General features: G+C 35.9%; 1 protein-coding gene across 4 annotated transcripts in view; it reads left to right on the forward strand.

Annotated features, from left to right (window-relative positions):
• The window catches only part of LOC143653648 (glutamate dehydrogenase 1, mitochondrial-like), a 72,156-nt gene that overhangs the window by 36,569 nt on the left and 13,462 nt on the right, over window positions 1-22,125 (forward strand). Inside the window, exon 6 of one of the 4 annotated variants that reach the window (XM_077124789.1) lies at window positions 343-12,087. The exons of the other annotated variants lie outside the window; for them this stretch is intronic. Within the exon in view, the coding sequence (XP_076980904.1) occupies window positions 343-411 (69 nt within the window). The 3' untranslated portion in view covers window positions 412-12,087. Of the gene's footprint in view, window positions 1-342; window positions 12,088-22,125 lie in introns of those variants that run through there. 4 annotated transcript variants of the gene reach the window in all.

Genomic DNA, 22,125 nt, shown 5'->3' on the forward strand with positions numbered 1-22,125 from the left:
CCTGTCTGTTGCTATTAGGACATTTCATGGACTTAAATAATGATCATGTTGGCTGCATCCACAGCTGATTGCATTTGTAATCAGCCAAGGGGAGTGTCTTCTGCAATGAGTGATGCTTAAACTAATCACTGGAAGCCTTTTAAGGAAGATTCAGAAGAGAAAGTCTCTCCTTCTGCTTTGGCTGGCGAGCCTCTCCTGTAGAGTTCGTCCAACCCCTCCACCGGAGTCGTCAGCTTCACAGCCTTCCCCTGCGGATTTTGGACTCTACATTCCCACGGTTATGCGAGACACTTTTATACATTTTATACCTATGGATATCTCCTGCTGATTCTGTTTCTCTAGAGAACCCAAGCTCACGTACGAATCCCACCTACAGAATACCTTCACAACAACATCTGGGCCAGTGTTTGATAAAGCAACAGGACACCATAGCTTTGCTGAATTGACACAAAAAATTAACCATCAGAGTATGCAAATAAGGTATTTTTTTTTAAATTCTGAAGTAGAATATAACCTATTTTAGGAAACAGATCATCTGTAAAAAAAATAATATGAAGTATTTTAAATGAGTGTTTAAGGATGAGATAATAGAATATGAAAAAAAGTTATGAGTTTAAGGAAATCCATAGTTTATTGACAAATAAATACTGAGATAATTCATTAACAGCAAATTTGCACTATAAGAAATGTTAAAGGAAGTCCTTCGGACAAAAAAGAATATATAACAAAACAGGAAACTGGACCTACACACAAAAATGAAGAGTTCTAAAAATGAAATGAATATAATTAAGTAAAAAATTATTTTTTCTTAATTATTTCTCTGGAAGAACTGGGTAATGAACATATGTCGAAAGCTATGTATTGTGTACTTATTACATATTAAAATGTATGATAATTGCATAAAGGATGGAAGGGAGAAATTAGGAAGACACTGTTGTAAGGTCCCTAACCACACATGAACTGATAATAAGATTTGAAGAGAGACTGTGAGTAATTAAATCCAGTATAAATTCTAAGGTAAAAATGTTTTCAAGAGGTATAAAGCATAAACCTGCACACACAGGCACCCCACCCCATACTCTTCCTAACAAGGATAGAAAATCTCTGTATGATGTTTTTTTCAGGATTAGAGTAGGGGTATGGGTTATTGAGAGGAAGATTACCAAGTTAAAACACCGATTTCATTATATTCTAACAAGGACATGTCCTGTCAGCATAATTTATGACTGGTGATGCTGACCTGGATCACCTGGCTTGAAGTTCTGTTTGTCAGGTTCCAGTTACTCACCACCACCCACATACACGCACCCATACTGGAAGGACGTCACGTCACCTCTGTGGGGAAGTCATCACACGGAGCCCAAACTTCAGGGAAGGGTGTTCTGCTATTCCTCCCAGAGGGTAGATTATTTACATAGCGTAAGTGGAATTTTTCTCAAGGGAAATATGTCTCTTCACTTATCAGTTTATTCAATCACTTATTTATATCTGCATGGATTCATAAATATTTATTCTGTAGATATCTACTACTTTAATTTGCTGTTCAATGTGTTCTGGTTTTGGTCACTAGAAGTGAGAAAATCTTTTTAAAAAAAATTTTTATTGGAAAAACAACATGCAAACATTCAAACATTCTTGATATGTAAATATTCTATACATGGTGTACAATCAATGGCTCAAAGTATCATCACATAGTTTTGTATTCACCACCATGATCATTTTTTGAATGTCTGCATCACTCCAGCAAAAGATACAGAAAAGAAAAAACTCATACATGACACATCCCTTACCTCTCCCTCCCACTGACCACTAATATTTCAACCTACTCAATTTATTTTAACCTCTGTTCCCCCTATTATTTACTTTATAGTCAGATTTTTTACTGATCTGTCCACACCCTAAATAAAAGGAGCATTGGACACAAGGTTTTCACAATCACACAGTCACACTGTAAAAGTTGTATCAAATCATCTTCAAGAAACATGGCTACTGGAACACAGCTCTACAGTTTCAGGTACTTCCCCCTCCAGCCACTCCAATACAGCATAAACTAAAAAAGTGATATCTACATAATGTGTAAGAATAACCTCCAGGATAACCTCTTGACTGTTTGAAATCTCTTAACCATTGATAACTTATTTTTATCATTTCTCTCTTCCCCCCTTTTGGTCAAAAAAGTTTTTTCAATTCCTTGATGCTGGGTCCTGGTTCATCCTGGGAGTCCTGTCCCATGCTGCCAGGCAGATTTACACCCCTGGGAGTCATGCCCCATGTAGAGGGAGAGGGCAATGAGTTCACTTGCTTAGTTGCTTACAGAGAAAGGCTACACAACAAAAGAGTTCCCTGGGGGTGGCTCTTAGGCCTCATTTTAAGCAGTCTTAGCCTATCCTTCGCAGGAATAACTTTCATAAGGGCAACCCCCAAGACAGAGGGTTCAACCTACTGATTTGGTTGTCCCCATTGCTTGTGAGAACATAAAAAATTCTCTAAATGGGGAAGTTGAGCATTTCCCCCTTTCTCCACATTCGCCCAAGGGGACTTGGCAAATACTTCTTTATTTATTGTCCAAATAACTCTGGGATTTATCGGGGTATCACTCTAACCTAGCCAAACCAACGAAATTTCAAGCCTTATTCAAGATTCCAGGTACTTATGAGTTCAATTAAACTGACCATACAAGTTAAATTAGGAAATGCACTACCCAAAATATAAATTTTGCACCAGATAAACATATCTCCTTTTAGTCTCACACAGAAGTTGAGGTTTCAAAATATGAATGACATCATCCTTTACCCAGTCTCCTTATATACCTTAATTCCTATCCAGATCAGCTTCACTGATATCTCTACTAGATATCTGATCACTTTTTCAAATTTTTAAACAGTTCCTGTATGGGATACTCCTGCCTTTCATAACTTCACAGCTCTAACTTGGAGTCTCAGGTGTCATATAAATAACCAAAGTTTCTAGGAAAGACCATAGTTATATACAGCTCAGTATCTGACAATTTAGAATTAACAGTTATACCTCCTGAATATATATATGACTGCTGTAATAGCTTACAATCTTGGACCCTTTACAATAGGCCCCAACTTAATATCCCTCAACTTTAGTTCACTGAGTATATTATAGTTAGCCCATAAGATTGAGGTATGATAATATTTATCTTTTTGTTCTTGACATTTCATTCAACACACAGTCCTAATAAGTTGCCTGCCTCACAACTTCATTCCTTCTTGTGGCCACCCAGCAGTCCATTGTATGTATACACCTTAGTTCTTCCATTCCACAGTCGATGTACCCTTAGTCTATCTCCATTCATTGTGGATCATGAACACTGCCACCAGACACCAGTGTGCAAATGTCCATTTCTGTCCCCACACTCCAGGTATATACTGAGCAACAGGGTTTCAGGATCATATGACAAACCAACTCCTAGCCTCCTGTGAAACCATACACTCTCTTCTAAAGGGCTGCATCTCATTTCCCTACCAACAATGATTAGGTAAATCTCGTATTTCCGCATTTTCTCCAGCACTTGTTTCTTTTTTTTCATTTTTAAATACATAATTCATGCATCATACAGTTCAGCCTATGTGTATAGACATGCCTTTGCCACTATACTCGATCTGAAGATATTTCCTTTTATTCCACAAAGAATCCATACCCCTTTTCCAATATCCCCACCTATTGACATTTTTTTTTTTTTTTTTTGGCATAATGCCTTTGGTACATTCACTGAAACCATATTACAATGCTACCATTGACTACGGACCCAAGCTTGCATTGACTGTGCTTTTTCCCATGTACCATCTTTTTTTAACACCCTGCTATACTGACATTCTTTTGCTCTTCCTCATTCAAAAAAAATTTTTAATTTTTACATTTAATCATTATCATTGTACACTCAAGACATTCCTGAATTTTGCCATCTCAGTCTTTATCCTCTCTCTTTCCTTCTGGTTTCATATGTGCCCCCAGCCCTTCTCCCTCTATCATACATTCAACTTCATTCAGTGTACGCATGTTACTGTGCTAAAGTCAGGTAATAGTGTGCTATCCATTTCTTAATTTTTACAATAAATCCTCTTGCACAGTCTGCAGTCCTTCAGCACCAATTACCCAACCTCTACCCTATTTCTATCTCATGGTAACCTGTGTTCTTAATACAGGTTATCCAATTTCACTAATGTTAGTTCATATCAGTGAGACCATACAGTATTTCTCCTTTTGTTTCTGGTTAATTTTATTCAGCATTATGTCCTCAAGATCCATCCATGTTGCTACATACTTCATGATTTTATTGTCTTACAGCTTATAATATTCCATCACACGTATATACCATAGCTTGTTTAGTCACTCATCCCCTGATGGACATTTGGGCTGTTTCCATCTCTTGACAATTGTAAATAATGCTGCTATAAACCTTGGTGTGCAAATGTCCGTTTGTGTCTTTGCCCTCTTGTCCTCTGAATAGATAACTAGCAATGGGATTGCTGGAGCATATAGCAATTCTATGCTCAGCTTCCTGAGGAACCACTAAGCTACCTTCCACAGCGATTGTACCATTTTACATTCCCACCAACAGTGTATAAGTGATTATACCATTTTACATTCCCTCCAACAGTGGATAAGTGTGCCTCTTTCTCCACATCCTCTCCAGCACTTATCATTTTCATTTTTTTTAATAATGGCCATTTTAGTGGGTGTGAGATGATACCTTATTGTGGTTTTGAACTGCACTTCCCTAATAGCCAAGGAAGTTGAGCATCTTTTCATGTAGTTTTGAGCCATTTGTATTTCCTCTTCTGAGAAGTATCTGTTCATGTCTTTTGCCCATTTTTTAATTGGGTTGTTTGTCATTTTGTTGACGAGTTGAAGAATCTCATTATATATTCTGGGTACTAAACCCTTACCTGATACGTGGTTTTCTGATTATATCTCACTGTGTAGGCAGCCTTTTTATTTTCTTGACAAAGTTCTTTGAAGCACAAAAGTGTTGAATTTTGAGGAGTTCCCAGTTTTTTATTTCTTTCTTCAAAGCTCATTCTTTGGGTTTAAGATCTAGAGACCTGCCTCCTATAATAAGTTTCATAGGATATTTCCCTATATTTTCTTCTAAAAATTCTCTGGTCTTAGCTCTAATGTTGAGGTCTTTGATTCATTTTGAGTTAATTTTTGTATAAGGTGTGAGACATGGATTCTCTTTCATTCTTTTGCATATGGATATCCAGTTCTCCAAGCCTCTGTTATTGAAGAGGTGGCTCTGTCCAGGTGAGGTGGCCTGACTCCCTTATTAAAGGTCAACTGTCTACAGATGAGTGGGTCTATATCTGAACAATCTATTCGATTCCATTGGTGGGTACATCTATATTTATGCCAGCAGCATGCTGTTTTGATCACTGTAGCTTTGTAACATGATTTAATGTCAGGTAGTGTGAGGCCTCGCACTTCATTTTCTTTCTCAAGATATTTTTAGCTATTCGGGGTACCCTGCCCTTCCAAATAAATTTGGTTATTGTTTTTTCTATTTCTAAAAAGTAAGTTTTGGGGATTTTAATTGGTATTGCATTGAATTCATATAAATGAATTTAGGCAAAACTGGCATTTTAACTGTATTTAGTCTTCCAATCCAGAACACAGTATGCCTTTCCATTTATTTAGGTCATCCATGATTTCTTTTAGCAATTTCTTGTAGTTTTCAATGTATAGGTCATCTGTATCCTTAATTAAATTTATTGCTAAATATTTCATTCTTTTGGTTGCTTTTGTAAATGAAATTTTTTTCTTGATGTATTCCTCAGATTGTTCATTACTAGTGTATAGAAACACTACTGATTCTTGGGTGTTGATCTTGTAATCTGCCACTCTTTTGTACTCATTTATATTAGCTCTAGTAGCTTTACTGTGGACTTTTCAGGGTTTTCAACATACGGCATCATATCATTTGCAAACAGTGAGTCTGACTTCTTCCTTTAGAATTTATATATTTTTTTTCTTTTTCTTGTCTAACTGCTCTGGCTAGAACCTCCAACACAAGGTTGGATAACAATGGTGACAGTGGACATCCTTGTCTTGTGCCTGATGTTAGAGGGAAAGTTTTCAGTCTTTTTCCCCATTGAGGGTGATGTTAGCTATGGGTTTTTCATATATTCCCTCTATCATGTTGAGGAAGTTCCCTTCTACTCTTGTCTTTTGAAGTGTTTCATCAAGAAAGTATCCTGAATTTTATCAAATGCCTTTTCTGCATCAATCGAGATGATGATGTGTTTTTTCTGCTTTGATTTGTTGCTATGGTGCATTGCATTAATTAATTTTCTTACGTTGAATCATTCTTGTGTACCTGGAATAAATTTAACTTGGTCATGGTATATAATTATTTTAATGTGGTGCTGAATTCAATTTGCAGGCATTTTATTGAGGATTTGTGCATGTATGTTCATTGGAGAGACTGGCCTGTAATTTTCTTGTCTTGTAGTATCTCTGTCTGGCTTTGGTATGAGGGTAATGTTGGCTTCATAGAATGAGTTAGGTAGCCTTCCCTCCTCTCCAAGTTTTTTGAACAGTTTGAGCAGGATTGGTGCTAATTCTTTCTTGAATGCTTGGTAGAATTCACATGTGAAGCCATCTGGTCCTGGACTTTTCTTTTTCAGGAGCTTCTTGAAGACTGATTTAATCTCTTTGGTTGAGGACGTCTGCTTCTTCTCCAGTCAATGTTGGTTGTTTATGCCTTCCTAGGAAGCTGTCCATTTCATCTACATTGTCTGCTTTATTACCATATAGTTGCCCATAGTATCCTCTCAGGTTTATCTCCTTTATTTCTGCAGGGTCAGTGTTATGACTCCTCTTCCATTTCTGATTTTATTTGCATCCTCTTTTTCTTTTTGTCAACTGAGCTAAGGGCCCATCGATTTTTTTTTTTTCAAAGAACCAACTTCTGATTTTATTTCCTTGATTGTTTTCATGTTCTCATTTTCATTTATTTTTGCTCTAATTTTCATTATTTCTTTCCTTTCGTTGGCTTTGGGGTTAGTTTGTTATTCTTTCTCTAGTTCTTCCAAGTGGACGACAGTTAATTCCTCGATTTTTGCTCCTTTTTCTTTTTTGATTTAGGCATTTAAGGCAATGAATTTCCCTCTCAGCACTGCGTTCACTGCATCCCATAAATTTTGATATGTTGTGTTTTCATTTTCATTTACTTTGAGGTATTTACTCTTGTTATTCTCCTAATTTCTTTCTTGACCCACTGGTTGTTTAAGAGTGTGCTGGTCAGTGCCAAGAGGGAAATTTATTGCCCTAAATGCCTATATCAAAAAAGAAGAAAGGGCAAAAATTCAGGAATTAACTGTCCGCTTGGAAGAACTGGAAAAAGAACAGCAAATTAACCCCAAAGCAAGCAAAAGGAAAGAAATAACAAAGATTAGAGCAGAAATAAATGAAATTGAGAACAGGAAAACAATTGAGAAAATCAATAAAACCAAAAGCTGGTTCTATGAGAAAATCAATAAGATTGATGGGCCCTTAGCAAGATTGACAAAAAGAAGAAGAGAGGGGATGCAAATAAATAAGATCAGAAATGGAAGAGGACACATAACCACTGACCCCACAGAAACAAAGGAGGTAATAACAGGATACTATGAACAATTTTATGCTAATAAATACAACAATATAGATGGAATGGACAACTTCCTAGAAAGGCATGAACAACCAACTTTGACTCGAGAAGAAATAGTCGACCTCAACAAACCAATCACAAGTAAAGAAACTGAATCAGTCATTAAAAAGCTTCCCAAAAAGAAAAATCCAGGACCAGACTGCTTCACATGCGAATTCTACCAAACGTTCCAGAAAGAGTACCAATCCTGCTCAAACTCTTCAAAAAAACTAAAGAGGAGGGAAAACTACCTAATTCATTTTATGAAGCCAACATCACCCTCATACCAAAACCAGACAAAGATATTACAAAAAAAGAAAACTACAGACCAATCTCTGTAATGAATATAGAAAGTTCTTTAAGGCTTTATTGAAGAACATAATACAAATCATCACAATGAAACTGATTGTTGGGTTCATTATAGAATTGTTATCACTTATTTTGTTAATTTCACTGCACAGACTCTTTCTGATAAGAAACCAAAGGAGGAACTTTTCTCTGATTTCGGAATTGAGCTCTGAGAGAAGTGTTTCCTATATTACAGCAGTCTTAAATATTAGATTAAAAATCTTGTGATAAACCAGATTACAAAATCAGTAATAAAAGAACAGTCAATAAACATGCTGGAAACTAAAAGCACATTCCAAATTTTGTGTTAAAAAGGAAATTATAAACTACTATAACGTTTGAATTAAAATATCAAAATATCAAAACAAATGCAGAAGAACTAAAGCAGCATTTGAAGGAGAAATGCATAGTTTTAAACATGCTTCTAGAAAAAAAACAAAAAGCTGACAACAATGAATTTTGTATTCAATGACAAAGGCCAACCAGGAATAAATGAGCAAACCCAAAGAAAGTAGAAAGGAAACAATAATAAAGGTCAAAACATAACAAACAGAAAACATGCTGTAAGGAATAAAAACAGCAACAAAACCAGAGGCTAGTTCTTTGTACAAAATCTAAATATATACAAAGCTCTGTCACTACTGATCAATGGAGAGAAAAGCACAATTAATAACATTAGGAATAAAAAAGTGGCACTGCTACAGATGACACTATCATTTATAAAAATAATGAGCAAATATATGACAATTTTGATGAAATGGAAGCTTTTATAAAGCATTATAAGTCAAAAAAATTTATTCAGGAAGATTTAAAAGGACCAAATATTATAATAGCCATTAAAAAGGTTGAGCCAATAATAATAAAAGAAAATCTCATCCGCTGGGGAAAAAAATCCATCTGGATCCAAACTGATTTCCAGATGAGACTTTAACAAACTTTCAGTGAACAAAACTCCCTTTCTTATGCAAACTCTTTCTGCATTTTTAAAAAAATAAGTTCAATTTACATTAAAAGCTTAATATACTTTTGATGCCAAAGCAAAAAGAGTAAAATAAATGTAGGGAAAATTATTAGTGAAATTCACTTATGAACATAGTTGCAAAAGTCCTGAATAAATTGTTACTTAATCAGTGGAAAAATATATCTAGACTAAGAGTTGTCACAAGAATCAAAGTATGCTCATTATCAGAAAAACTCTATTACATATTAGCCTATTAGCAAATTTTAAGAAAATAAAAGATCGTATTCCCATTTGAGGAGATGAATAAAAATCATTTGAAAAATTCAATAGCCATTCAAACTAGAAATAGAAGGGAACTTCTTTAACCTGTAATAGAAGTTAATGTAAAACGTTGAGCCGACATGAAACTTAATAGAAGACTTTAAACATATTTTCATTATTAAAGAAAAGAAAAGGATGCCCATTACTCCCATTTTTAACATTTCATAAGTTAAAGGGTTCAGGCAGTAAAGGGAAACAAGAAAGAAACAGGCCCATCAGGACTGGAAATAAAGTAAACTGCTACTTGCAAACACTGTAACTGTCTATGCAGAAAATTAAAGAGAATCTACAGTCAAACTATTACAAAGGATAAGAAAGCTTGATGGGATAACTAATGCAAGATCAATAAATTAGGAGCATTCCGTATATCAGCAATAACAACCTGACATTGCAAAAGAAGAAGATATATCATTCATATTAAAAGTAAACAATGTAAGATAACTAGAAATAAACTTAACCAGAAATATATACTGACAATTGCAAAATTTTATGAAGGGTACAAAAGACAGAATAAACAGAAAGTACATATTCATGTCAAAGGAAACTCAGTATCGTGATAATGCCATTTATCTCCCAAGTTAACCCATAGATTCAATGTAATTTCAATCACAATTTCTGCAGGATGTGCACGTGTGTGTGTGTGTGTACACAAATTAATGAAATTTTATATTAGAGAAGATAGATGTAAGACCAGCAAGGACAACTTTGGAAAAGGAGAATCTATTGGAGACCTTTGCTCTACCAAATATTAATATTTAATTAAGACTAATCAAAACAGTCTGGATTGGTGAAGAGATATACAAATAAATCAACAAAGAAGAAAATGAATTCAAACACAAATTCAAGCAAATAAGGCCATTTGCCATGATAATTATGGCACTGCAGATGAGTAGAGAAAGTATTAGGGTTAGGACAATTGGTGTTCCTACCAGAAAATGAAGAGAGTATTTCTTGTCCTCAGAGCATGAGAAGATCAAACATCAAAACATTAAAAATAAAATATAAAAGACTATTTTTTATCCCAGGGTAGGAATGAATTTTTAACAATACAAAAAGCACAACTTATAGAGGAAAATATTGAAAAATTTGAATATTCTTTGAAATATAATATCAACAAAGTTAAAAAAAATTACAATTCACCATGGAAAAGAGATAAAACAGGATAGAGAATATAGGTGCCATATACACAAAGCACATAACTAGAATATATAAAGAATTCCTAAAATTCAGTAAGAAAAGACAAGCAGTTCAAAAGAAAAAAATGAGCAAAATATATTAAAGTAGTTGGTATTCTTAGTTGCAAGGAAGAGCACCCAACTCTGGCTAATTTGAGAATTTAAAAAAATGTATTGCATGTCCACTGGGACACGAGCAACAACCTGGCTCCCCTGGATGCTGCAGGATTCACCTCTAACATCTCTGATGCCGGATGCTAAAGCTGCACCTGAATCTCTATAGTCCTTCACACTGGATGCCACTGCCACTAACATGAAAGTCCTCAAACCTAGAAAGGGGCTATTATTGTGCTAAGGTGGCAAATTAAAATGTCTCTAAGAATTATAAACCAGCAACTCACGGAAGAAGAAAACTTACAGGCCAATAAAAATACGAAAATATGTCTGGAAATTACTAAGGGCTAGGCACAATTGATATTCCCATGAGCCAGAATAAAGAGAGCATATAATAGAAATGGCATAGAAGAGACAACTTTCAGTAGTAAAACTAAATTATCCCTTAATAAAGGGGGAGCAACTATAAAAAGTTTAAAGGAAAGCCTCAAATGGATGAAGATGAACTTCAAATAACAAAACTGTAAGCCAGAAAATATCCAACACACTTTAAGAAAATACATGCATACACGAAAACACAGCACCCAAAACCACGTACATCATCCACACAATTTCCGGGCATACAAAGAAGCAGGAAATATGACCCATAACCAGATCAATAAAAAAAAAATACAATTTATGAAATTTGTAAACAAATTTTAAGGAGCTATTATAAATTTTATATAGCTACTCAAGGAAGTAAAGGAAAACAGGACATGATGAGAAGAGAAATGGAAGATGCAAAAAAAGAAAATATGAAACTTCCAGAGATGAAATATACAGTATTGGAACCGGATGGCATTAACAGCAGATAAGACACTAGAAAAGATCAATGAGTACCAAGATACAGCAGCAAAAATCACCCAACATGAAGTCCAGAGGAGAAATAAGGAGATAGACAAATATGATCAGAGACTCATTGAACTGTGGAATATCACCTGGGAAAAAATTCATGTAGTGAGTGTGCCAAAAGGAAGATGGGGCAACAAGTAGGAAGAAATAATAGCTGAAGAATTTCCAGTGTGCCAAAAGTAAGATGGGGCAACAAATAGGAAGGAATAATAGCTGAAGAATTTCCGATCAGGATGAAAACTATAAACCCTCAGATCCAAATAACTCAATAAATTACAAGCATAATATACAAAAGTACAGACAATCACACTAATGCATATCATTTCCAAGTTGCTGGAAACTGGTGATAAAGACAAAATCTGCAGAGCAGCCAGAGAAAACAGATGTATTATATAGAGAATAACAAAGACAACATGACAGATTTCCCATCAGAAACCATACAGATTAAAGATAAGGAAGAGATATTTTTTTAATGCTGAAAGAAAAAATCACTGTCAAGGTAGAATTCTATAACTTGAAAATATGTATTACAGAAATGAAGATTTCTGGTTGCATGGCTGCTTCAGTGGTAGAAGGTTCACCTTACCTGTGGGAGATCCAGTTCAATTCCCAGACCAAGCACACACCCCCCAACCCCCCCCCCCCCCCCCCCCCCCCCCCCCCCGCCAAAAAAGAGAAGACTTCCACAGAGCAGTAAAAACTAGGGGAATTCATCACTAGCATGCCTGTACTAAAAGAAAGGTTAAAGGAAGTTCTTCAGGTAGAAGGAAAATGATAAAATATGTTAATTTGGACCCCCACAATGGAAATGAAGAGCAGGAGATTGGTAATTATGTGAGTACACATTATCTACTTTTTCACATGTTTTAATCTCTTTAAAAGGAAACTCAGTTTTCGGCGGGCCGCGGTGGCTCAGCGGGCAAAGTGCTTGCCTGCTATGCCGGAGGACCTCGGTTCGATTCCCGGCCCCAGCCCATGTAACAAAAAACGGAGAAACAGAATACAATAAAACAAGAAAATGTTTCCCTTTCTTCCTTCCTTCCTTCCTTCTATCCTTCCTTCCTTCTCTCTGTCTTTCCTTAAAAGAAAAAAAAAAAAAAAAAAGGAAACTCAGTTTTAAAAGAAAAATAATGACAATGTGTTACGGTGTAAGATACATAGAATAAAACATGACAATAGCACAAAGGACAGGTGGAGGAAAATGTAAGCATCCATTGTAAATTTCTTACTCTGTATGGTAAATGGAATAATCTGATTTGAAGATAGACTGTGATAATTTAAAGATATACGCTTTAAGCTCCAGAGAAACTAACCGAACAGTAAAACAGGGCGGGCCACGGTGGCTCAGGAGGCAGAGTTCTCCCCTGCCATGCCGGAGATCCCGGTTCGATTCCCAGTATCTGTCTGGCCATGCAAAAACAAAAACAAACAAAACAAAACAAAAAACTAAGGAAATCTGAATAAAGTTCATGCACTGTAACAAATGTACCATATTAAAAAAAAACAATAAAACAAAGTAGTATATCCAATAGGAAGGAAAGAGTGAAAAACTTAAATTGTTTCAAATTGGGGAGATCATACAATATTTGTACCTTGATGTCTGGATTATTTTACTCAACATGGTGTCCTCAAGGTTCATCCATGTTGTCGCGTGCATCAGAACTTCGTTCCTTTTTGTGGCTGAACAATATTCCACTGTATGTATAGACTACATTTTGTTTACCATTCATGTGCTGTTGGGTTGTTTACAAACTTTGGCAATTGTGAGTAATGCTGGTATGAACATCAGTGTACAAATATTTATTCAAGTCCTTGCTTTCAATTTTTCTGGTTATATACCTAGTAGTAGGAGTTCCAGATGATAATGGTGATTCTATACTTAACTTTTTGAGGAACCACCAAATTGTCTTTCACAGCAGCAACACCATTTTACATTGCCACCAGCAGTGAATGACTGTTTCTATTTCTCCACATCCTCTCCAACACTTGTAATCTTCCATTTTTATTAAATAGAAGCCATTCTAATGAGTGTGAAGTGGTATCTTGCGTTTTTCCCTTGCACTTCCCTAGTGGCTAATGATGTTGAGCATCTTTTCATGTGCTTTCTGGCCATTTATATTCTTATTTAAAAACCTTTTTTATTGTATAATATAACATATACAAAACAAAGACATAAAAAAGCAATAGTTTTCAAAGCACTCTTCAACAAGTAGTTACAGGACAGTTCCCAGATTTTGTCATGGGTTACCTATGATCCGCTCAGATTTTTCCTTCTAGCTGTTCCAGAATATAGGAGCTAGAAGGCTTAATTTTTTTTTATCACCACAATCGACCTTTTTTTTTTTCATTTTTTATGAAAAATAACATATACACAAAATAGCAATAAATTTCAGAGCACAACACCACAATTAGTTGTAGAACATATTTCAGAGTTTGATGTGTTACAAACCATTCCGCAATTTTAGGTTTTTACTTCTAGCTACTCTAAGATACTGGAGCCTAAAAGAGATCTCAATTTAATGATTCGGCAATTATATTCATTTGTTAAATCCTATCTTCTCTATATAAGTCCACCATCACCTTTGATCTTTCTATCCCACTCTTTAGAGGTATTTGGACTATTATACCTATTCTAGCTTTTTCATGTTGGAAGGGTCTGTCACTAATATGGGGTAGGGAAATGAAACTATCTGATGTTCTGGAAAGGCTGGGCTCCCTAGGTTTCAGGACTTATTCAGACCAGGGACTCACATTAGGGGTTTTAGGTTTCTGGAAAGTTACGCTAATGCATGGAATCTTTGTGGAATCTTATATATTGCCCTAGGTGTTCTTTAGGATTGGCTGGCATGGTCCTGGATGGGGGTTGGTAGGTTACTATAGGTAGTAAGATCTTCCTAAAGCTTGCATATGAGCAACTTCCAGAGTACTCTCAATTCTATTTGAACTCTCTCTGCCACTGATACTTTATTAGTTACACTTCCTTTCCCCCTTGTTGTCAGGATGGAATTGTTGACCCCATGGTGCCAGGTCAGATTCATCCTTGGGAGTCATCTCCCATGTCACCAGGGAGACTTTTACCCCTGATATCATGTCCCACATGGGGTGAGGGCAATGATTTCACTTGCAGAGTTGGGTTTAGAAAGCGTGAGGTCTGGCCAATTGTACTCTTTGGAGAGAAGTCTATTCAAGTCTTTTGCCCATTTTTAAATTGGTTTGTCTTTTTGTTAGGTTGAAGGATTTTTTTTTTTAATTCTGGATGTTAAACCCTTATCAGTTATGTGTTTTCCAAATATTTTCTCCCATTGTGTAGGTTGTTTTCCTTTCATGATAAAGTTGTTTGAGGCATAAAGGTTTTTTATTTTGTTGAGGTCTTATTTATCTATTTTTCTTTGGTTATTTGTGCTTTGGGTATAATGTTTAAGAAACCATTCCCTAACACAAGGTTCAGAAGACCCTACAGTTTCTTCAAGGAGTTTGATTATCCTGGTGCTTATGTTTAGGTCTTTGATCTATTTTGAGTTCATTTTTGTATAAGGTGTGAAGTAGAGACCCTCCTATTTTTTTTGCAAGTGGAGAAGTAGTTTTCCTAGCACCATTTGTTGAAGAGACTATTTTTTCCCAATTGATGGTCTTTGTCTTCTAAAAATTAGTTGTCCATAAATGTGAGGGTTGATTTCTGAACTCTCAATTCAGTTTCATCAGTTTATATGTCTGTCTTTGTGCCAGTACCATGGTATTTCGATTACTGCTGCTATGTAGTAGTTTAAGATTGGAAAGTGTGAGTCCTCCAACTTCATTTTTCTTTTCAACATGTCTTTGACTATTCAAGAGCCCTTACCCTTCTATACAAATTTGATGATTGGCTTTTCCATTTCTGCAAAGAAAGTCTTTGTAATTGATTGGGATTCCATGGAATCTTTAAATCACCATGGGTATAATTGACACCCTAATGATATTTAGTTCTCCAGTCCATGAACACAGAATAGCCTTCCATTTATTTAGGTCTTTTTTTTAGCAATGCTTTTAAAATTTTCTGTGTATAAGTTCTTTATATCCTTAGATTTATTCCTAGATATTTGATTCTTTTAGTTGCTATCATAAATGTGATTTTTTTTCTTCCAATTGTTCATTGCTAGTGTATAGAAACACTATGATTTGAGGGTATTTATCTCATACCGTGACACTTTGCTGAATTTTTATGTTAGCCCTAGGAGCTTTGCTGTTGGTTTTTCAGACTTCCTCTCTCTATATAGAAGCATGTCATCTGCAAAGAGGGGAAGTTTCCTTCATTCTCTTAATGTGGTGTATTACATTAATTGATTTTCTTATGTTGAACCACTCTTGCATACCTGGGATTAACCTTTTAATGTGTATTTTGAAATCTATTTGAAAGTATTTTTTTTTTAAATGTGTGTATTTTTAAGCAGTTTTTTTTTTTTTTTTGAGAAAAATTCACATACCATACAATCCAGCTAAGGTGTACCATCAATGTCTTCTAGTGTACTAACAGAGTTGTGAACTCATCACTACAATCAATTCTAGAATACTGTCACCATCAAGAGGGGTCACTATGTCATCAGTCCCATGTTTCATCCTCTGGCTTTCTTTCTAGTGACAAACACCCTAAACTTTTTACCACAATCACACCCACATATCATCACCATTAATTATACTCACTATAGTGTGCTACTGTCAACTCTATACAGCTCCAAACATTTACAATCAATCTTATTACCTATTCTTCACAAATTAATCATCAGCTCCCCAATCTCTGACCTCATTTTATCTTCTTTTGACCTATGTTCTAGATATTAACACCATGTGTTTGCTAATTGTATTTAGTCCATATTAGTGAGGCCATGCAATATTTGTCCTTTTGTGTCTGATTTATTTCACTCAACATAATGTCCTCAAGGCTCATCCATGTAGTCACGTACATCATGACTTCATTCTTCTTAGAGTTACCTAATATTCCATTATATATATGATTATATATATATATGTATCATATTTTGTTTATCCATTCATTGGTTGATGGACACCTGGACTGTTTCCATGTTTTGGCAATTGTGAATAAAGCCTCTTTGGAAATCAGTGTGCAAATGTCTGTTCATGCCCCTGCTTTCAGTTCTTCTGAGTATATACCTAGCAGCAGGATTGCTGGATCTTATGGCAGGTCTATACTTAGCCACCTGAGGAACAGCCAAAGTGTCTTCCACAGCAGCTGTACCATTCCATATTTCCACCAACAGTGAATATATGTTCCTATTTTTCTACATCCTCTCCAACACTTGCAGTTTTCAATTTCTTTTTTAATAGTGGTCATTCTAGTAGGTATGAAATGATATTTCAAGGTAGATTTGATTTGCATTTCCCTAATAGCTAGTGATGTCGAACATCTTTTCATGTGCTTTTTACTCGGTTCTATACACTCTTTGGAAAATGTTTATTCATGTCTTTTGCCAATTTTTAATTGCACTGTTTGTCTTAATGTTGTAAGATCTTTTTATGTATCCTATATATTAAATCTTTATCATATAAGTGGTTTACAAATATTTTCTCCCATTGAGTAGGTTGCCTTTTCACCCTGTTGATAAAGTCCTTTGACGCACGGAAATATTGAGGTAGTTCTATTTTTAAATTTTTCTTTCATTGCTTGTGCTTTGGGTATAAGTCTAAGAAGCCATACCCGACCACAAGCTCTTGAAGATACTGCCCTACATTTTCTTCTATGAGTTTTATGGTTCCAGCTTTTCTATTTAGGTCTTTTTATCCCTTTTGTGTGGTGGAGTTTTTTTTTTTTGTATTGAGTGTGAGATAGAAACCTCATTTTTTCTTTCGGAAATGGATACCCAGTTCCCCCAGCAACATTTGTTGAAGAAACTGCTCTATCCCAGTTGCATGAATTTGGCAGCCTGGTAAGAAATCAATTGCCCATAGACATGAGAGTCTGTCTGTGAACTTTCACTCTGACTCCATTGGTCAATTTGTCTACTTTTATGCCAATACCATGCTGTCGTGACCCCTGTAGCTTGTAATATGCTACAAAGTTAGAAGGTGAGAATCCACCAACTTCATTTTTCCTTTTCAAGATGTTTTTAACTATTCAGGGCTGCTTACCCTTCCAGAACTTTTTGGTAATTGGCTTTTCTAATTCTGCAAAGAATATTATGGTATTTTGATTGGGGTTGCATTTAATATGTAAATTTGTTTGAGCAGAATTGATATCTCAACAAGATTTAGTCTTCCAATTCATGGACATGGGGTGTCCTTCCATTTATTGGGGATTTTTTTTTATCTTTTGACAGTGTTTTGTAGTTTTTTATGAACAAGTCCTTTACATCTCTAGTTACATTTATTCCTAATATTTGATTCTTTTAGTTGCTATTGTGAATGGATCCCCCCGCCCCGATTTCCTCCTCATATTGCTCCTTCCTCATGTATAGAAATACTGCATATTTTTTGCATATTGATCTCATATCCCACCACTTTGCTCAACACGTTTATTAGGTCTAGTAACTTTTTTTTTAGTTTTTTGGGGATTTTCTTGGTATAGGGTCATAGCATCTGAAAACAGTGAAAGTTTTCATTCTTCCTTTCAAATTTGGATGCCTTTCCTTTATTATTCTTTCCTAATTGCTCTAGCTAGAACTTTCAGCACAATGTTGAATAACAGTGGTGATGGTGGGCATTCTCTGCCTTGTTCCCAAACTCAGTAGGAAAGCTTCCACTAGTTTTCCATTGAGTGCAGTGTTAGCTGTGGGGTTTATATATATGCCCTTTATCATGTTGACAAAGTTTTATTCTATATCTATCTTTCAAAATGTTTTTATCAAGAAAGGATGTTGCATTTTTTCAACTGCCTTTTCTGCATCAGTAGAGATGATAGTGCAATTTTCCCCTTCAATTTGATAATGTGGTGTAGTATATTAATTTATTTTCTTGGGTTGAACCACTGCTTACTTACCTGGGATAAAACCCACTTCATCATGGTATATGATTCTTTTAATGTGTAGTAAGATTTGATTTGGAAGTATTTTGTTGAACTTCTATATACATTAGAGAAATAGGTTTATAATTTTCCTTTCTTGTAGTATCTTTATTTGGTTTTGGTAGTAGGGTGATTTCGGCTTCATAGAATGAGTTAGGTAGCATTCCCTCCTCTTAAACTTTTTGAAAGAATGTGAGCAGGATTGTAATACTTCTTCTTAGAACAATTGGTATAATTCACCAGTGAATACATCTGGCTTTTCTTTGTTGGGAGGTTTTTGATGACTGTTTTGATCTCTTTATTTATGAGTGGTTTATGGAGGTCTACTATTTCTTATAGAGTCAACATAGGTTGTTCGTGTGCTTCTAAAAATTGTCCATTTCATCTAAGTTGTCTAGTTTGTTAGCATACAGTTGTTTATAATATCATTATATGATCCTTTTTATTTCTGTGAGGTCAGTGGTAATGTCCCCTCTCTCATTTCTGATTTTATCTATTTGCATCTTCTCTGGTTTTTACTTTGTTAGTTTAGTCAAGGGCTTGCCAATTGTGTTGAACTTCTCAAGGAATCAGCGTTTGGTTTTTTTGAGCTTATTTTTTTGTTGTTGTTGGTCTCAATTTTACTTATGTCTGCCATAATCTTTGTTCTTTCTTTCCTTCTGCTTGCTTTGGGATTAGTTTGCAACTCTTTTTCTAGTTCTTCCAAGTTTGTGGTTAGGCTTTTGATTTTAGACCTTTCTTCCCTTTTTTAGTGTGGGCTTGTAGGGCTATAAAATTCCCTCTCAGCACCGACTTCCTGGCATCCCATGACTTTTGATATGTTGTGTTCTCATTTTTATTCATCTTGAGATATGTAATGATTTCTCTTGCAATTTATTCTTTAATCCACTGATTAAGAAAGTATTGTTTAACCTCCATAAATTTGGGCATTTTCCATTCCTCTTCCTGTTGTTTATTTCCAACTTCATTCCATTATGATCAGAGAAAGTGCTTTGTATAATTTCAATCTTTTAAAATTTATTAATACCTCCTGGATGGGACCTTTTGATTAGGTTGTTTCAATTAAAATGTGACCCAGCCCATTCAAGATGGGTCTTGATCCTTTACTTTACTGGAGTCCTTTATGTGAAGATAAAAGGCAGAATGCTGAGAGAGATTTTTAGAGAGATACCCCACAGAGAGAGCTCACAGAGGAAAAGGAAGCAAGGACCCACGGAAACCAAAAAAAGCCAGAACCTGAAAACAGTGAAACCCAGGAGAAATGGGTCAGCAGACACTGGTTATGGCCTTCCCATGTGACAGAGAAATCTGGTTGTCAGTAGTTTTTCCACAGAAGAAGTATTGTCCTCTTGATGCCTTAATTTAGACATTTTCATGGTTTTACAACTGTCAATTTGTAAACTAATAAACCCCCATTGTAAAAGCCAACTTAGGGCCGGCAATGGTGACCCACTGGTAGAGTTCTCACCTGCCATGCTGGAGACCCGGTGCCTGCCCCCCCCCAACCCCAAAACAAAGCCAACCTACTGGTATATTCTGTATATGTTCTGGTATAAAACACTCAAACCGCTTCAGCACACTGAAACATCTATCCAGTACATGGCCCTCTTTGCCCCAAATCCTTTTAGACGTCTTCTTGGAGGTGTGCTTCTTGGCCTGTCTGCAGATGATGTTCTTTGGGAACATATTCACCTCAGCCTAAGAAGGCAAGGTGTTCTTAGTTGTTGGCTCCAGACAATGGCATAGCCACATTTGGCCGAACAGGTTGAAACCTCAGGTCCAGGAGTCCCTAATTTGCCAGCCAAAAGCTGGAAGAGTGCTAGAACGTGTCCTGCCCTGTTCTTAGGAGAGTGGACTTCCATTACCCTTTCAGTCTATAGCTGCCTGCCCACCAGGGACTGATACACCAAACCTCTATACCCTGAGAGTGCAGGGTAGACACCAGGAGCCAGGGCTGAAGGGGGTCACTCATGATCTCCCAGTGCAGTTTCTCAGTCTCTTTGTTCTGCACTTGCCTGGGTATTGCGCAGCACTCCCCCGATATGCAGAGCTCCAGGATCATTGCTCTGGACAGTTTCTGCTTGTTCCTGGTTGTTTTTCTGGGAGAGGAGGGAGCCTAGCTGCTCCTTAGTCACAATGGATCGTCTTCTTTAATTTGCAAGTATTTTGGTGAGAATTTCTGCATCTAAATTCATTAGAGATATTGACCATAATTTTCTTTTCTTGTGGTATCTTTATGTGGCTCTGACTGAAGGTGATAGTGGCCATGTAGCATGAAATCAGGGAATGTTCTTTCCTCTTCAATTGTTTTAAAGAGTTGGCACAGGATTGGTATTAATTCTTCTTGAAATATTTGGTCAAGTTTTCCATGCTGATTTCCAATGGATGGATGTGGCCCAAGGGTCCAGTGATTGAAGAGCAGAAGGGTGAGCTGTAGTGTATACATACAATGGAATATTGTGTGATTGCAGAAAGAAATGAAGTCATGGGGCATTGAACCATGTGGATGAACCTTGAGGACATTATGTTGAGCAGAATAGGCCAGGAACAGGGCCAAATACTGTGTGGTCTCACTGATATGAAGTAACTATTATGAGCAAACTCTGAGAGCTAAATTAGAGAGCACAGGTTATCAGGAGATCAAAAAAGGGCAGAGACTGGGTAGTCTATGATTAAGGAGTACAGAATGTTCAATAACGGTGATCGTAAAGGTTCAAAAATGGATAGCACAGAACTATGTGATTGTAGTACTATACTGTAAGTGTAATTAACAAAGCTGAATATGAGTATGGGTGAGAGAGAAAGGGTAGCATCGTGTATGTCACCAGAAGAAAAGCTAGAGGGTAAAAACTAGAACAGTATAACTTAGTGAAACTTAGAGAGGACAATGATGGTAGCTAATTATATAAATATAAGAAAGTTCTTACATGAACTAGAGCAAACACATTAGGGTATTATAAGGTGTTAACAATAGGGTGGTATATGGGAAAAATACAATTAATATAAACTAAGATCTATAGTAAAAGTAACATTTACTATTCTGGCATTAATGGTACAAAGGCACTATACCAAAGCTAAATGTCAATAATAGGAGAATATAAGAGGTATGGGGTTTTTTTTTCTTCAGAAGAAATGCGAATGTTCTTGTATTAACTGTAGTGATGAATGCATACTATGTGATTATACCAAGCCATTAATTGTATACTTAGGATGGATTTATTTGTATTTTTAGAGGAAGGAAAATGATCTAAAATTGATTGTGGTGATGAATGCATAACTATATGATGATACTGTGAACCAGTGACTGTATGTTTTGAATGGATTATGTGGTCTGTGAATAAATCTCAATAAAATTAAGTTAAAAATTTCCCTGTGGGTGGAAAAAAATTTCCCTGTGAAGCCATCAGATCCTGGGCTGTCTTTGTTGGGCAGTTTTAGTTTAGTGATTCAATCTCTACTTGTTATTGGTTTGTTAAGATCTTGTATTTCTTTCTGAGGCAGCATACATAGTTTTTGTGCTTCTAGGACTTTTTCCATTCATCTAGTTTATCTAAATTTTGGTATAGAGTTGTTCATTGTAAGCTCCTGTTATTTCAGTGGGGTTGGTAGTTAATGTCTGCTTTTTTATATCTGATTTCTGTCATTTGTGTCCTCTCTCTTTTTTTCTTCA

Source organism: Tamandua tetradactyla, chromosome 13 (assembly GCF_023851605.1).
Source record: "Tamandua tetradactyla isolate mTamTet1 chromosome 13, mTamTet1.pri, whole genome shotgun sequence".
NCBI classification, from domain to species: Eukaryota; Metazoa; Chordata; class Mammalia; order Pilosa; family Myrmecophagidae; genus Tamandua; species Tamandua tetradactyla.